Source organism: Panthera onca, chromosome B3 (assembly GCF_046562875.1).
Source record: "Panthera onca isolate mPanOnc1 chromosome B3, mPanOnc1 haplotype 2, whole genome shotgun sequence".
NCBI classification, from domain to species: Eukaryota; Metazoa; Chordata; class Mammalia; order Carnivora; family Felidae; genus Panthera; species Panthera onca.
In genome coordinates, this window is record NC_138344.1 from 9,679,104 (window position 1) to 9,695,858 (window position 16,755).

The 16,755-nt window shown below is 42.4% G+C and overlaps 1 protein-coding gene across 11 annotated transcripts in view; it reads right to left on the reverse strand.

Moving 5' to 3' along the window:
* The window catches only part of AKAP13 (A-kinase anchoring protein 13), a 337,030-nt gene that overhangs the window by 88,372 nt on the left and 231,903 nt on the right, over positions 1-16,755 (reverse strand). For all 11 annotated transcript variants that reach the window (XM_078448989.2, XM_078448991.2, XM_078448988.2 and 8 more), the window contains 2 exons: positions 14,793-14,868; positions 8,995-9,131 (listed from right to left, as the gene is read on the reverse strand). In XM_078448989.2, coding sequence (XP_078305115.1) covers positions 8,995-9,131; positions 14,793-14,868 — 213 coding nt within the window. The remainder of the gene's footprint in view (positions 1-8,994; positions 9,132-14,792; positions 14,869-16,755) is intronic.

A 16,755-nucleotide genomic window follows, 5' to 3' on the forward strand; every position in this document is an offset into this window, starting at 1 on the left:
CAGTGCCAAGGGACAGAACGGGAATGATAAAATGAAACGTGGGATGAGCCCGTCCTAAAGCACACAGGCAAAGCCTCGAAGGAAATGAAAAGGAGCTTAAGTTTCCATTTAGCCATTTATCATATATTCTTACGAATCCATGCTTCCCGATCAGGACGTGCCATGCGGACAGAGGAACAGGCCCTGCTCAGGTTGGCACCTGCTGGTCTCGGAAGGGCGCCGCCTTGAAAGAAGGCCTGCGGTCGCCCTGGCACTTCCCCGACCTGAGACTTAAAGAACAAGCATCCACCCTTCTGTGAGACATGAAAACAAGGTGGGGAAGTTATTGGCGGCCTTTTGATACACAGCTTGCAAAAGGAGAACCCTGTCCGGGGTATGTCCTCCACACGGTGTTGTTCCGATGTGTGCCAAGATGTTTCTCGGTGTGTACTTTTATCTCTGATAAACAAACAAACAAACAAATCCCTAAAAACTAAATAACCAGGGTGTTCCCACCCCCTCCCACCACCCTCTCCCCCACCCAGTACACGAGTTCTTTAGTCTTGCGACTCCTGGTAAGAATGATGTGCACAGAGTGTAGTATTCTCACACTCAAGTATTCTTATTGTAACTTTCAACTCTTATTACGAGCTGGTGGTTATTACCCGAGAAAGGGAAAAATAGGACACACTCAGAAATGACTGATCTCTCTTCTTAAGTACTGAGGTGGATGGGTTTTCTTTAATGCCAGACTGAATCTAAAGAAGGCTCTGAGTTGCTTTTTCCCAAGACTTGAAGTGTTCTCAAGAGAATTTCATGGCTTCATCAAGTCTTCACACTATCCTGGCGGAACAGAAAGCAGTCCCTGGAGGAACCAGAAACCACACTGGGAATGTGGTCAGAGACTTTTGAGAGCTATGCATGTGTCTGCAGATAAGCCACTTTTTCGCTTTGTCTATCTATCTGATGATCTTTACATCTAAAGAGGCTAGACCTTGATATAAGGCCTGTTGCAAGGTACTATTTTTAATCATGAGCAGGGAAAACAAGTGGCTGTTTTAAACGTCTGATTTTTTTTTTTCAATATTCCCTTCCAGTCACTGAATTTATTTGTGCTTTAGTTCTTAGGGGATCTGCCAAATAAGAATATGAGAACTGTTACTTCCATCATTCTCCCCTCTCCTCACAGAAAGTACCAGGTTTTAGGGATGCTGTTTTTCCATTTACACATCAGAAAGGGGAAAAACTTATGGCTTCTGTCACATAATAGATGTTCCAGGCCTGACATTTGAAGCCATTCTTAACGGTTTTTGAGTTATGTGTCAGTCTTTCTTTAGAGAGGTTTTTAAAATGTCTGCTAACTAAATGACTTTCAGAGACCTCGGAAATTAGTCCTGATTGTATGGAAAAATGGTGCTCTGGGGTCAGTTTAACTAGTACATGTTTAAAAACCTGGTTTTGACTCCATGTAAATCCAATGTATTAGTTAAATTGGTCCCATGGCACCATTCCTTCAGGTGGTCAGGAGGGACAGCCTAAGTTCCTGAAAGTCATTTAATATATTTAAGAAACACACACACACGTGTGTGTATATATATATGTATATATATATATACACACACGTGTGTGTATATATATATGTATATATATATATACACACACGTGTGTGTGTGCGCGCGCATATTTTAGAAAAAAATCCATAGCTTTTCTTCCCCTAGTCTTACAAGCAGATGATCAAAACAATTCTCTGCTAAATACACGTTGTCTTTTTCCCGTACGATGTGGTACTGAGAGTGGCAGAGAAGTCAAAGGGACGGAGAAAGGCAGACGGAGAGAAGGGGTGGCTGGGCGTTGCCTGTGTGTGAGGGAGCAAGTGTACCGGGAGAAAGAACACTGGGTCCATACTGGAGACTGGCATGGAAACCCTCCCTCCTTTGAGCTGCCATCATTGGTTTTCCTCCTGCACGTGGGAGGATCGAAACACACACAAAAACCATCATCTCTACCAACATCCTTCCTTTTTTACAGCTTAGGCAATCCTGGAAATCTGCAAATGGTTGCCAGGCTAGCAAGAGTCTCCAGCAGTCCAAGAGAAATGGCAAGGAATGGGCCCAGTAAGTAACACCGAGGTATGTGCACTATTATTCTTCACAAGCGCCAGTCTCTGCCGGACAGCCCGGACTCCAGCGGCAGGAGCTGAGCTGATGGAGTGACCCAAGGACACCGTTTTGCTTAATTTAAGGTCACATAAGCGAAGAAAACTGAAACTGCCAAATAATGAGGTAGATGAAAAGTTAATGAAAAAGGCTCAACAATGATGCTGTCTATACAAACAGCTTGAAAAAGTAGGTCTGTCACTTAATACACATGCAGCATGACTATTCCATAAATGTGAGTCCTAATTACTGGATACTTGCCACCTGTGGGGCTCTGTATTCAGTGACTTAGATGTATTCTTTTAATATTTGACTTAGTAGACTGTGGAGCCTGGGTGGCTCGGGCAGTTGAGCATCTGACTCTTAATTTCGGCTCAGGTCCCAGGGTTGTGGGATAGATTTCTGAGTCCGGCTCCGCGCTGGGCATGGGGCCTGTTTAAGATTCTCTTTCTCTCCCTCTGCCCCTCTCCCCAGCTTGCATGCTCGCTGTAAAATTAAATAAGTAAGTAAGTAAATAAGTAAGGGGCGCCTGGGTGGCTCCGCTGGTTGAGCGTCTGACTTCGGCTCAAATCATGGTCTCAGGATTTGTGAGTTCAAGTCCCGAATCGGGCTGTCTGCTGGCAGCACAGTACCTGCTTGGGGTTTCTTTCTCCCTCTCTCTCTGCCCCTACCCCATTCGCACCGTCTCTCTCTTAAAATAAACTTAAAGACAAAAATTTAAAAAATTGATTTAGTAGGTATTCTTACTCTCATTGTACAGATGAGAAACCAGTGGTTCAGTGAGCTTATGTAATAAGATTCTAAATTAACTGGTCTGGGGTAAGGCCCAGATTTTTTTTCTTCTTTAAGCTCTCTAGATGATTCTAAGTATAACTGGGACTCAGTCCTATTATTATATGCTACAGAGCTATGACAAAAATGTTTTAAAAAATTAAGATGGACTCCAGTCCTAAATGTAAAAGCTAAAACTATAAATCTTCTGAAAGAAAACATCTTGACTGGGGGCAGACCAATCAGTAACAGGACAGGACACAGGGAGCAAAAGCCATAAAAAAATTGATAAATTACCCTTCATCAAAACTCTAAACATTCAGTACATCAAGACACGTTTATGGAAGTGAAGAGGGAAAACCATATACCAGAAGAAAACATTTGCAAAACATAAATCTAACAAAGGACTGGTATCCAGGATACATATACAATACCTACTTCTCAACAACAAAAAGACAACACTCCATTTTTTTTTTTAAAATGGGCAAGAAATGTGAACAGACACTTCACAAAGGAAGATAACTAAGTGGCTAATAAACACATGAAAATGTGTTTAATATCATCACTGGTTGTCAAGGAAATGCAAGTCAAAGCGATAATGAGCTACCACTTATGCGCACGCCAGAAATGCTGAAGTTGAAACAAAACAATTATATGTGTTGGTAAAAACATGGAACAACTAAAATTCTCATATATTGCTGGTGAGGATGTAAAATGATACAACCACTTTGGAAAAAGGCCTGGGAATTCCTTATAAAACTAAACCAGGTTTCCTACCATAAATGATGTATCAGCCCATCAATTCCACTCATTTACCCAACAGAAATAATAATATTTATACTCCATTTGTAGGACGTTCTGAAATAAGGAAAACTAACCTGCGATGGGAAAAAATTAGAACAGTTGTTGCCTCTGGGGGTTGGAGAGGAGACAAATGGAGGAGGGGCACGAGAAAACTTTCCAAAGAAATGGTAATAGCCTTATCCATATGGGGGTTTGGGTTACAAAGATAAATGAATTTATCAAGAGTCACTGAGGCACAGCTATTATGGAAAACAGTATGTCGGTCCCTCAAAAACTTAAAAGTAGAACTCTCTATATAATCCAGCAATATCCCACGTCTAGGTGGGTGTCCACAGGAAATAAAGCCGCCATCTTGAAGACCTATCTGCACCCCCACGTCCATAGCGGCGTTATTCACAGCAACCAAGACATGTAAACATCTTAAGTGTCCACACACGGATGAATAAGGAATGGAAATATTACTCAGAGTTAAAATAGAAGGAAATCCTGCCATTTGCAACAACATGAATGGACCCTGAAGGCATCAGCCTCAGTGAAATAAGCCAGAGAATGACATGACCTTGCTTCTATATGGAATCTAAGAATGGCAAACAGCCAGAATGATGGTTACCCGGGGGCTGGAGGGTAGGGGAAATGTAGAGAGGTTACCTAAAGTGAACAAAGTTTACCTAAAATTATGAGGTGAATAAATTCCGGAGACCTAAGGTACAGCATGATGACTACAGATACTATGTACTATGTACTTGACATTTGCGAGGAAAGTTAAGTCTCAAGTGTTCTTACCACACACACACAAAAAGGTAACTCTGAGGTGACAGATACACTGGCCTGACTGTGGTAAGCATTTCACGATGTATATGTCTATTGAAACATCATCTTGTGTGCTTTAAATATGTATAGTTTTTGTCAATTGTAACTCAATAATACTGGGAAAGTCACTGAATAATAACCTTCACACTACATTTCACTGTGTGTAAATTTTATGTAAAAAACCCCAGCAAACAACAACTCTATAAACACATACAGAATTCTAAGTATTTAGGGGTAAAAGTAGACTGATATCTGTAACCTATTTAGAAACACATCCAAGAAATTAAAATTAGATGGATGGATGGAGAAACAATGGGCAGATACACAGCTGTGTAACAAAGTATAGTAAGTTAACGGGAGAGCCAGGCTGGTAGGCAGTCACTGCCGAGCTCTTCCAACTGTCCTGCATATTTCAGAATTTTCTCAATAAAATGCTGGGGGGGGGGGGGGGGGGGGGAGGAGGGGAAATGCCTGACTGGCTCTCTTAACCAAAATTCACACTACATAGGTGATACACAGATATATAGAGAGGGATAAATATTATATAACATATGAATGTATAAATATAAAAACAACTACACACTTTATATATCTTATTACTACACCTGAAGGGATTCTGTTTCATACTGTCAAAATACTAGTCCTTTAATTTTTAATAATTTATTTATTAAATATTTGTAAACTGTTGTCTGTATCATATATAAGGCACTCTGCCCATGTGCCTTGGAAAATAGCAGCTCACATTTTAAATATCTACTATGTGCCAACTGTTTATGTCTGTCTGTCCGTCCATCCATCAGGCTTCACACCAAGCATGGAGCCCAAAGCAGGGCTTGAACTGACGACCCTGAGATCAAGAGTCAGACGCTTAACCAACTGAGCCACCCAAGTGCTGCTACGTGCAATAATTTAGCTAAGAACCTTAAGCATGAGACAGCAAGCTGTTCCACAGTCCTGAACTTACAATAACTTGTGCATAAACAAGAATAGTTTTTCTAATTTGGATTCTGTAGGTATACCTACTTTTATCCCTGGAAGGTTAATTTTCAGCTTGGTGATCAATACTTGAGAGCAAACTATATAGCACATGAAGGCAAGAATATTCCCTTAAGGTTTAGCATCTTAGGGGAGTTACTCTGATTTTCTTAATTGTGGATACATTTTATAACCTGAATATAAATAAAACAAGGTGTAAGCATTTTATCTAAACCTCTTAGGGAAAAGAGGCAGCAACTACCAGTATGTTTGTGGATTTCAATTAACCTTCTGGATAACAGGGTGGCCTAGATTGTGTATTTTATAATCTCTCTTTCTTAGCTAGTGTCCAGAAAAATCCCAGGATTTCTTCTTACTTTAAAAAAAAAATCTAAATGTTATGCTGTTGCTCTATAGAAGGAAGACTTCAGGAAATATTCCTAAGAGTAATCACAAAGCTCCTAACACTCACCAAACAGTCCTCTTTACGAGAAGGCTTATCGAATGGGCATAGAAAGTTAAGGCGGAAAGTTTGTGACAAGCATTGCAGGCTGCTAGAGACCTCTGTGAGGTCAGAGTCACACAAATGGCTGCAGGAAGTGACCTAACGCATCACTCATAGTGCACAGAAAAGCATGCTGCAATGCGTTGCCCAGGGAGGATTTTTTCGAGAAGGGAGAGGGGAAGGAATTCTAGGACGGGGTGATGTTTCACAGTGTGCGCTGTGTGGCTGTCCACTGAGGAAGACGGTGAAGGAGGCTGCTGATGGCCTGTCTGCCATCACTCTGCTTCTGCGTAAATCACTGGCTATTTGGGTGCCTGGGTGGCTCAGTCGGTTGAGTGTCCGACTCTGGCTCAGGTCATGATCTCATGGTTCCTGAGTTCAAGCCCCACACTGGGCTCTCTGCTGTCAGAGAGCCTTTTGTCGCCTTCTCTCTCTGCCCCTCTCCCCCACTCACGTGCTCTCTCTCTCTCTCTCTCAAAAATAAACATTAAAAAGAAATAAATCACTGGCTATTAAAGGAGGTGTTCAGAGATTGAGAGCAAAATAACAGAAAGGAAACATTTGAGAGTGAGGCCTACGTACAAGTCTCCATTCTGTTACTTAGCAGCTGAGTAATTTGGACTACACTTGTTGACCAATCAGAGCCCGGATTTTCTTAGGAGTTCCATGAGATTAAAACCACCCACCCCGCAGGGCTTCTGGGAGCGGAAATGGGATCACATATATAAAACATTCAGTTCAGTGACGAGCAATCACTTTGTTAAGTATTAGCCTGCCTCTCTCTCTCCTTTTCCTTGCATATGCAAACCCTTGGTTTTATGAATGCTGGACAAGACAGTTACTGCAAAACCTCTCCTGGTCACAAACAACTTTGGTCAAGTGGAGACAACTAAGACGAAGAACCTTCCAGACCTCTCCCCAGACCATGAGACATTCTCACGTGTGCGTGAAGAGACGGCCGTGCGTCTGCCATTTCTGATTTTTCCGAGGCACTCGGGGATGCAATGTGGGTAAAAGCCGATTTGGGGAGCACGCTTCAGCTTTTAACAATCTTATCTGTCTAGTCATCCTGAAAAAGCTGCCAAATCTAGCAGTGGCCATTCATATGAACAATCTCGTAAATGCTTTTGGCAGTCTGAAGAAGAAGGCAAAACACAGGAAATCTGAATTCTCTTTAGCTAGGGAAATCACTCGGTTTAGTGACCAGAAAGAACTATCATTCTGCAGAGCTGGTAACACCCAGGGACAAGCTGGCATATGCCCAGGAGGGGAGTGACAAGTATTTCTTTTTTTTTTTTTTTTTTTTTTTTTTAATTTTTTTTTTTCAACGTTTTTTATTTATTTTTGGGACAGAGAGAGACAGAGCATGAACGGGGGAGGGGCAGAGAGAGAGGGAGACACAGAATCGGAAACAGGCTCCAGGCTCCGAGCCATCAGCCCAGAGCCTGACGCGGGGCTCGAACTCACGGACCGCGAGATCGTGACCTGGCTGAAGTCGGATGCTTAACCGACTGCGCCACCCAGGCGCCCCGACAAGTATTTCTTAATAAAGACTTTGCAATTTCAAAATAACTTTTGACCATGAAAAATTTCAAGCACACATAAATGTTTAACAAATCCGAATGTATCCATGACCCCGTTTCAGTGACTGTCAGTGATTCGATTTTAAAGCTAGAACTTAGAAATATTACCTCATCTGTCTACCCAAGACAAAAGTGATCTATTTTGAGAGACACGTCCCTTCAGAATGGTATTCCCCTTGGGGGTAGGGACGATTCAGAAGTCCTTACAATGAAAACCTCAAAATCACAGTGGAAATTACCCAAATTCTGTTATTTCCAAAACAAAAATCAAAAAAACAAAAAACACCATCATTTCCTAGAGAGCTTCAGAGTAGGACAGATCTTCCCGGTGTGCATTTTTTACTTTACAGAACCCACTGAATCCACTTGGTAGGATTAAGAACAACAGGAATCCTGCAGTTCTGCACAGTTTTCCAAGGACCTCTGGGAGACAGTGCACACAAGGTAAAGGAAGAAGGTAGAAAAGAGGGGAGGCCAAGTGACCACGAGAGAGCCCCTGGACAAAAATGAAACAAAAGCAGCTGAAGGTACCTCCACAGAGGCTTTAACTACGTTCCAGCCCGGAATCCCAGAATGCCAAGTCTCTACCGTGACTTTTAGACACAGCATCCTCACACCGTGCTGGAGAAGCTCATCACCCACTAACACCACTGCTCTGGTCCCTTCTGCAGGGTCCTCATTAAGCCTTCATAAAGGCGTCTTCACAGCTGCCTTGTTTGTGCCCCGCCGCCCCCTCGCGATGGAGACAACCACGCATGGCGTGTGACTGAGAACCACTTGCTGATCCTGCTGTGGGAAAGCCCGAGATTCTTCTCAGGAGACAAAACAGAACTCGCTGCAACTAGCTACAAACATAAGCAAAAGAAAGCAAACCGCCCCCATCCCCCACCCCCTCAGAGAGCCTCAAATTAAATGAAAACGCAAGGTGACTCATGAGCATGGGCTTGGCTTTCCACTGGGGAGAAGACAGTCTGGGTTCCCTCGCAGAGATCTAGAAAGTTCAATTAAGCAGCTAGATGAGGAGGGGTGACATCAGCAAGCTCAGCAGCGAGCTTCAAGCCTAAACACATTAATCAGAAATGACTCTATGGTTGGTTTACACACATGACGTGTTGCAGTCTTAGCTGTGGTCCCTTTCTGCCCACTGAGAAGAATTCACTGTCGTCTGATTTAATTCACACCAAAGGAGCTTCCATTTCTTTAGGCTTTAAAACCTTCATGTAACCAACTACGATTCTACATAAGATAAAATGGCCAATGCCTTTTTCTAAGTCCCAGCAAGCTGGAGCTCCCTTCTCCAGAAGGGAGGACTTAACACTTGTCTATGATCATACAGAGTGGGGGAGACGCTCAGTACCGTCAGCGGGGTCACTACCGACCAGCACGAGTTGCACACCGAGGCAGACAGTACCTTGGAGAAGATGATGCTGTCCACTTCTTCGCTGGGTGACTGAAAGAGGTCAGAGTCACTTCCGGATTCTCGTTTGAGCACACCTGGTTTTGAGGCACACTCTCTGGCCAGTCCAACATCCAAGAAGCTGTCACATCCTGAATAGAAAATGTATTCAACCAATACGTAAAAAAAAAAAAAAAAATTTTTTTTACTTTCTTTTCATTCCAGCAAGTAACCTTTTAAGTCAACCAACTAACCTCTCTGTTCCCCCAGTAGTAAGAAGCTATAAAGGACACAGTCAAATTAGTAGCTTTCAACTCTGGTTATTCCAATTCTAGGGTGATCATTACTACAGGACAACCATGAATTTCCCATGTAAACAAAAGGTACAAAAAGATAAAATGGTAATTTAGAACCACAATTCCATCTGTATTAGATATTTAAGTGGCAATCTTTTCCTTTTGGTAATTAGAGAGTATTTTCTTTCGCTATCAAAATCAGAAGTCCTTTATTAGGAAACTATGAGATAGGATTTATGGCCAATTTCTAAGACGTAAGTTCTTTCTGGAAACTTGTTACTTATCAAATATTGGGATAAAAGACAAAGGGGGAGCATATCTAACATAAATATCAGCGTATTACACTTATAGGTTCTGTTGAGTAAGAAAAGAAATATAATTATTTTTCTACCTTAAACAGATGACACTGGGGAGAGGGGAAATACACTAATGAAGAAAAATGTATCATGTAGAATCTGTCTTCAGTTCAATAATTAGCACAGGGACTCTGGTAAACCAGAGGAAGGAGGCCCTGACAGAAATATTATACTGTCTATCAAGGAATTCTCAAGACTTAGTATATTGAAATTAGCAAGGTATTTAACCCATTCTCTCCTATTAATTCTGTAAACAAAATATGACCTGGTAGCAACAGAATTAAACACATATGTATGTGGTAAAACCAAAAGCCCAAAAGAAAGTCAATTAATAGGTAGGTATCAACCTCCTTTTAAGTAGTCTGGAGAGTGTGGTATCTCCATTGTGGTTAGCACTTTTCTGTGTGATTCAGTCAGACACGTATCAACCCTGCAGCTGATACTAGGTGATGAGGGACATAGTAGACGAGCTGACTACCTAGCAGTTCATGAGAACGCTACCTGGAGGTTTTGGTTGGAGGCAGATTCAAGAGGAGTTGACAATACAAGGTGAAAGCAAAACCAAAAAAACCCACAGCGGTTTTAGACTCTATGAACAGACAGTATACCCAAGTCCAAAATGGAAACAGTCCTGCCACTATGTGACAGCTAGAACTCACCGACAGGATTGTTTGTTTCTAGGTAACATTTATTTTTATTTATTTTCTAATGTATGTTTATTTTAGAGAGAGAGACAACGCATGAGCTGGGGAGGGACGGGGGGGGGGGCAGGGAGGAAGGGAGGGAGACACAGGATCTGAAGCAGGCTCCAGGCTCTGAGCTATCAGCACAGAGTCCGACATGGGGCTCAAACTCAATACGGGGAGATCATGACCTGAGCTGAAGCCGGGTGCTTAACCGACTGAGCCACCCAGGCGCCGTGTCCTAGGTAACATTTAGATAAAGAACTGATATGAGGCGCCTGGGTCACTGAGTGTTGAGTGTCTGGCTCTTGATTTCATTTTGGGTCATGATCCCAGGTTCATGGGATTGAGCCCTGCATCAGGCCCCGGGCTGAGCACTTAGTCTGCTTGGGATTCTCTCTCTCCTCTCCCTCTCCACTCATGAGCTCTCTCTAAAAAAAATAAAAATAAAAAACACTGATAGACAGAAATGCATGCATGGTAATGAGGTCACGCCAGTGGAAACCCTTGATATACATGTGGCTTGCACAGGAGCTGGAAAAAATGAGTCTGAGGGCAGTTGCAGATCTGTTCTTTGCTGTTCCAGAGGTAGAACAAAAAGCCCACTGAGTGGAAGCCACAGAGCTTTAACTCTAGGCTTCTGGGCAATGGGTTAGCAGCTTCATAAAGTAATGACTGTCACTCCACCAGAAGGGGTGGCACAAAGGCTGAATGACTTTGTCAAGAGGTTTCAGAAAAGATGTACACATAGAAAGGAAATGGGACATCAGATAACCCCCAGTGTCTCTCTTAATTCTCAGAGTCCATGTTGGGACAATAATTGTATGTGTATGTATGCTGAGGGATAACCAGAAGAGGATGTTTATTCTTATCTCAATTAGCTAATTATTGATCATTAATAAATTATTTGCCCTGAATCAGCTGGGAATCTTAGAGGAAGGGTCAAAGGAGCAACACACTGGAATATAGGTCACAAACTGGTCACTAAAATTACCTTTTCTCCTAGTAAGGCATTTGACTAGGTACTGAGGATTATCCAAATAAAAAGAGACATTGAGAGAGAGAGAGAGAGAGAGAGAGAGAGAGAGTGTGTGTGTGTGTGTGTGTGCCTGCACGGTGGTGGTAGGGGGATAGTATGCAACTTTGTAGTAGAAACAGACATATTAGGAAGACAATTTCAACACAGAAATACACAAATGATGTTACAGGATCTACAGATAAATCTCAGAATGTTTCAGTTGAAGAAAAAAAATGACCTTAATCCATTTCAATCTTGGTCCAAGCTATTTCCGAGTCTTTAGTTCAGTGGGAATAGGCCCTGTCTCTACAAGACTTGGAATCATGGGTATTCTCGACCCAACCCCCCCCCCCCCCCCATTTTGGAGAGTATGGACAAGCTTAGGCGGAGTAGGTGGGTGTAACCTTTCTACTTCTCCCTCTTTCCCCACTTGGAAAAATCAAAAACTCCACTTCATGGTTGAGGGGAAACCAGGGGGCTGGCCAAGAAAAGAAAGGGCTGTCACAGCAACTATGCTGAGCTGCCGACTCTCCAGCGGGCAGTCAAATAGACCACGTCCACATTCCAGACTGGAAAACAAACCAACTTGAGACACTCTAATGGAAAATTCACGGGGAATATCCAGATTCGGCCCTGGTAAGAAGAGTTCACCCAGAAAATAAATCCGAGCCAGCACTACAAGGGAGCACAAATCGAGCTGGGATAAGACTGCTGTGTGATACAATCCTGACTGTTGAGTTGGGGGAGTGAGGTGGGGAAGGGTATGAAAACAAGGGATTAGGGGGAGAAAATGACCATAAGCCATTATGCCACCCCACAAACAGAGGGGGGCGCTAAAGGCAAAGCCAATCTACCCCCTGTGCCCTATGTCTTCTCACACGCCCTCTCCTAACGAATAACGTGGAGTAGTAACACGTGAAGGTATACGCAAGAACAATGAACACTGGCTGGTTTGAGAGTCACATGCATCTGCCTTAGAGCCAGGTCTGCTTACTTTTAGTACAAAAATCCCAGGCAAGAAGTCATTTAACCCCTTAAGTCTCCATTGCCATACCAATCAAATGGGATGACTGTACCTCCCTCAAATAGCTGTAGTGACAGTTAGAAATAATTTATACAAATAGTAGCCACGACTCTGCCCCTCAGCACCCAGCAGGCCTGTGATAAACACACCTAATGAAGTTAAGGCTTCACTAACCCATACTGAGTGATTTAACAAGCATCCAGGACGGACATTACCTTGAGGTGAGCCAGTCCTATTTTATGACTCATACATAATTCTGCCTATAAACTTCCATATCCTGAGACATTAGCTTCTTTAAAAGCTAGCAAAACGTGTCATTTTTAAGATGTTCCCTACTCATTTGGGTTCAAAATTATATAGGCAAACAAATTACAGTAGGGAAAGGGAGGAAAGCCTACCAGCAGCGCCCACTCGCATTTGCTGAACCATGCTAATCGTAATGCATTTGTATTTATTCGTAGCTAAATAAATTTGTATTTATCCAGAGTTGAAGAATATCCAAAGTGATTTTAAAACATATTATCTTCTTTGGTTTTTACACTATTGATCTCTTGAACTGTGTTTATAAAGTAAAGGAAATCTCTAAGATCCAAAGTACCTAGAATTCACCAAACAATTTACCTAAAATCAAAACCTCAGGTCTGAAGTTTCAAAGCACAATCCAGATCTCAGATTTTGCTACAGTGAGATTTAAAAAGACTCTAAGAAGTCAAGAAGTGTCTAAGAAGGCCAAGTGTGTTTGTGTGGTGGGGAGGGGGACAGGGAGAGTCAATAAGATTCAAGATGATGTCCTGGGAAAAATGCTCAGGGGTTCAAAATTCATTTATTTAAATGAATAAATTAGGGGCGCCTGGGTGGCTCGGTCGGTTAGGTGTCCGACTTCGGCTCAGGTCACAATCTCACGGTCCGTGAGTTCGAGCCCCGCGTCGGGCTCTGTGCTGACAGCTCAGAGCCTGGAGCCTGTTTCAGATTCTGTGTCTCCCTCTCTCTGACCCTCCCCTGTTTATGCTCTGTCTCTCTCTGTCTCAAAAATAAATAAACGTTAAAAAAAAAAAAATTTTTTTTTAAATGAATAAATTAAACTCTAGTGTGTGAAGAAACTCCTTGTGAACACTCAAGTTGTCAGACAGCCTCATTTAACCCTTCCACGGCAGAGAGCTCTGCTGTTTGGATGGTTGGGAGTAATGACACTTCTGGAAAATGCCCACAACAGCCCAAGATATGGTGAGTAGTATACTTTTAAGTACAAGATTCTAGGGGGGCTGGGCGAGGGAAGTGTCAGCTAAGTCTGTGAATAGGGTCAATCTTGTAACAGGCAGGGACTCTGAACACGACCATCTGAGACAAAACTGGAGAAAAAACACTTTTCGTATTTGTCTCCAACACTTCCTTTGGAGTGAAGTCAGAGCTGAGAATCCGGAGGAAAACTCTTGGGAGACCTAGGATGTGGACAGTGTGCCTTTCAATTTAGTACTATGCGAGACACCCCCAGCTAAACTGTTTCTACAAAGACCAGTCGATGGGGACCCGGTAAGTTTTACAGCAGGTCAGTAAAACTTGTGAAGGTAAACAAAGGTGCTGTTGAGTCAGGTCGACTCAGGAGACCAAATGACGTTCACGTGGCAGCTCTGCAACAGGCACAGGGACTGACGTAGAGGCGCCACGTCCTTCAACACCACCCACTGAGGAAAGCTAGCAGTGCTGTACAGATGGGAGACCACAGGGAGCACAGACACTGGGCAACATCCCTCACTTCACTGTGAATTAGTGGCTACACTGGGTAGAAGGTGGGGCCTCCTACCACAAGCCACACGCTGTGCCACGGACAAGCCAGGTGTCGGCAGCTGACCCTCACCTGCTGTGACTGATACCTCAACTGCCGACAGTACTTCCAAAGCTGATGGTTCTCGACCCTGGCTGCGCAGTGGACTCGCCAAGGGAGCTTTCAAAGCTTCTGAGGCCCGGCTCACACCCCAGGCCCAACTAAATCAGGACGTCTGGGAGCGGGACCCGGGCAGCAGCGTATTCCTAAAGCCCCCCAGAGAATTTCAATGCGCAGCTAAAACTGAGGGCTCTCCGGTTTAGTTCTTAATAAGTATTTACAGCTGTTATCGGATTGAGAAACCACGATCATATGTACGCACACAGCAGAGACGCCTTCACAGCATCAGTAAGTCATAAAGCCTACACGTGAAGACTTACCACTAAAATGAAACTTAGGTAATTACATGACACTACTCATTCTCAGGGGGGAACAAAAACGCCTACAGACCCAAACTGCTCTTACCCCCTTCTTCTGACTTACTGTATGGCCTGGTCAGGAAGGACAGACCTCCGAAAACGTTCTGGGAATTAGAGGGGGGCTCCAGAGCTAGGAAATGGACGATTTTAGATACAGTTATTCACACAACTGGAAGCTGGAAAACCCCGGCTCACCTGGGCTCTGTGTGGGAGCCAAGAGAGACGCTGCATCAGGGCACGGCTGTATTGTACACCAGCTTTCCCGGTTTATCTGAAGGAAAGAGAAACAGATCGACGTTCAGACAGTGAAGCAATGTGGGATGATGTGATGGCTGCTGCAAGCATATCTACTGTACCAACACTCCTGCTTTTTTCTTTAATACTTTATGATACAGTAGGTAAAATTATAGGAAGGAAAAAAAAAAAAACCCTTTCACAACACAATCAAGGCATGCCCTACTCCACTAAGGCTCTAGGGAGACCGTCAGTAAAAGCAACAGGAAAAAGACACACAAGGAGGAAGGCCTGGTGCAGGCCGAGGGTGAAATAATATAAGAATAATACATTTAATATGTAACACAGTGATAATAAGTAACACGAAATGCATCGCAGATTACAATACATATTTGATCTCTTCATTTACAAGTTAAAAAGACACAAAAATAATTTGTTTCCTCAAGATTTACTATCCACTGGGTATCAGGTTAGGATTCTATGTACATTACCCAAATCCCCACAAGAGCTGCGAGAAGTCTGTATTATCTGTACCCAAAGAATAACTAGGCTCAGCGGAGTTGCTGAGGTCATTATGACAGCACTGGCGATGGAATACAAGTCTACATGAATCTAAAGCATATTAAGAAGAGAAGACTCCCTTAAAATATTTTTTTAAAAAAAAACAGCCTTTACAACGCTCAGCCATCTTATTAGCATCATAACCATCTACTTTCATTACATTTAAGATAGTATGAAATTACCGTGACAGATTTCAAAAGTCGTCTCCCCCATAACTGATAAAAGAAGTAAACACAAAATCAACAAAGATACAGAAAACTTGAAAAACGTTACCAAGCAGTTTGAGCTAACCAGCAAATGCGGAGCAATTCACCCAAAGGCAGCAGGACACACATTCAAGTACACACGGAATGTTCACCACAACAGACCATATTCAGTGGCATAAAAGAAATCTCAAATTGAAGATTAAAATCATACTACACATGCGCTCTGTCCACAAGAGTATCAAAATCAGAAACCAAAATGAGAAGTTACCTGGAAAAACCACAAAGATTTAAAAAACAAAACAAGACAAAAACACACAAAAAAACCTGTTAAAAAATCCATGAATCAAAGAAGAGATCTTTAGGAATTATTACATATTAAATATTAGAAAACATCTCCAACTGAAAAATTCAAACATCGCATATAAAAATTTGTGAGATACAGCTAAAACAGGATTTAGAGCAAAATTTATAACATTAAGTGCCTATATTAGAAAAGAGAGGTCTCAAATCAAAGATCTAAGCTTCTAAGAAACTAGAAAAACGGGTCTCAATGAAACGGAAAACAAAAAATAAAGTCAATGAAACCATAACCTGGTTCCCTAGATCAGTAAAGCTCTAGCTAGACTGACCAAGACCAAAAGTTACAAACTGCCAGTATCAGGAATTAAAGAAGTCATCATCACAGTTCCAACAGATACCGAAAGGATAACAAAGGGATATTATGCACAACGTTACTGTAACAGATTCACAAGTCAGATGAAATGGAAACATTTCATGGAGGACACAAACTACCAAAATTCACTCAAGAAGATAAAGATAATCTGAATACCCTTATTCTTTTAAAGACATTGAATTTAGTTAAAAACCTTCCTATAATGAAATCTTCAGGCCCAGATGGTTTCAGTGGTGAATGCCACCAAACACTGAAGGAAGAAATAATGCCAATTCTACACAAACTCTTCTACAAAATACAGGAGGCAGGAACTATGTACAGCTTGTTTCTATGAGTCCAGCATCACACTGCCACCAAAACTAGACAAAGATATTATAAGAAAACGTACATCAGTATCCCTTAGGAACACAGATGCAAAATCCTGAACAAATATTAAGATACCGAATCCAGCAACGTAGAAAAAAGGTCAAGTTGTCATGGCCAA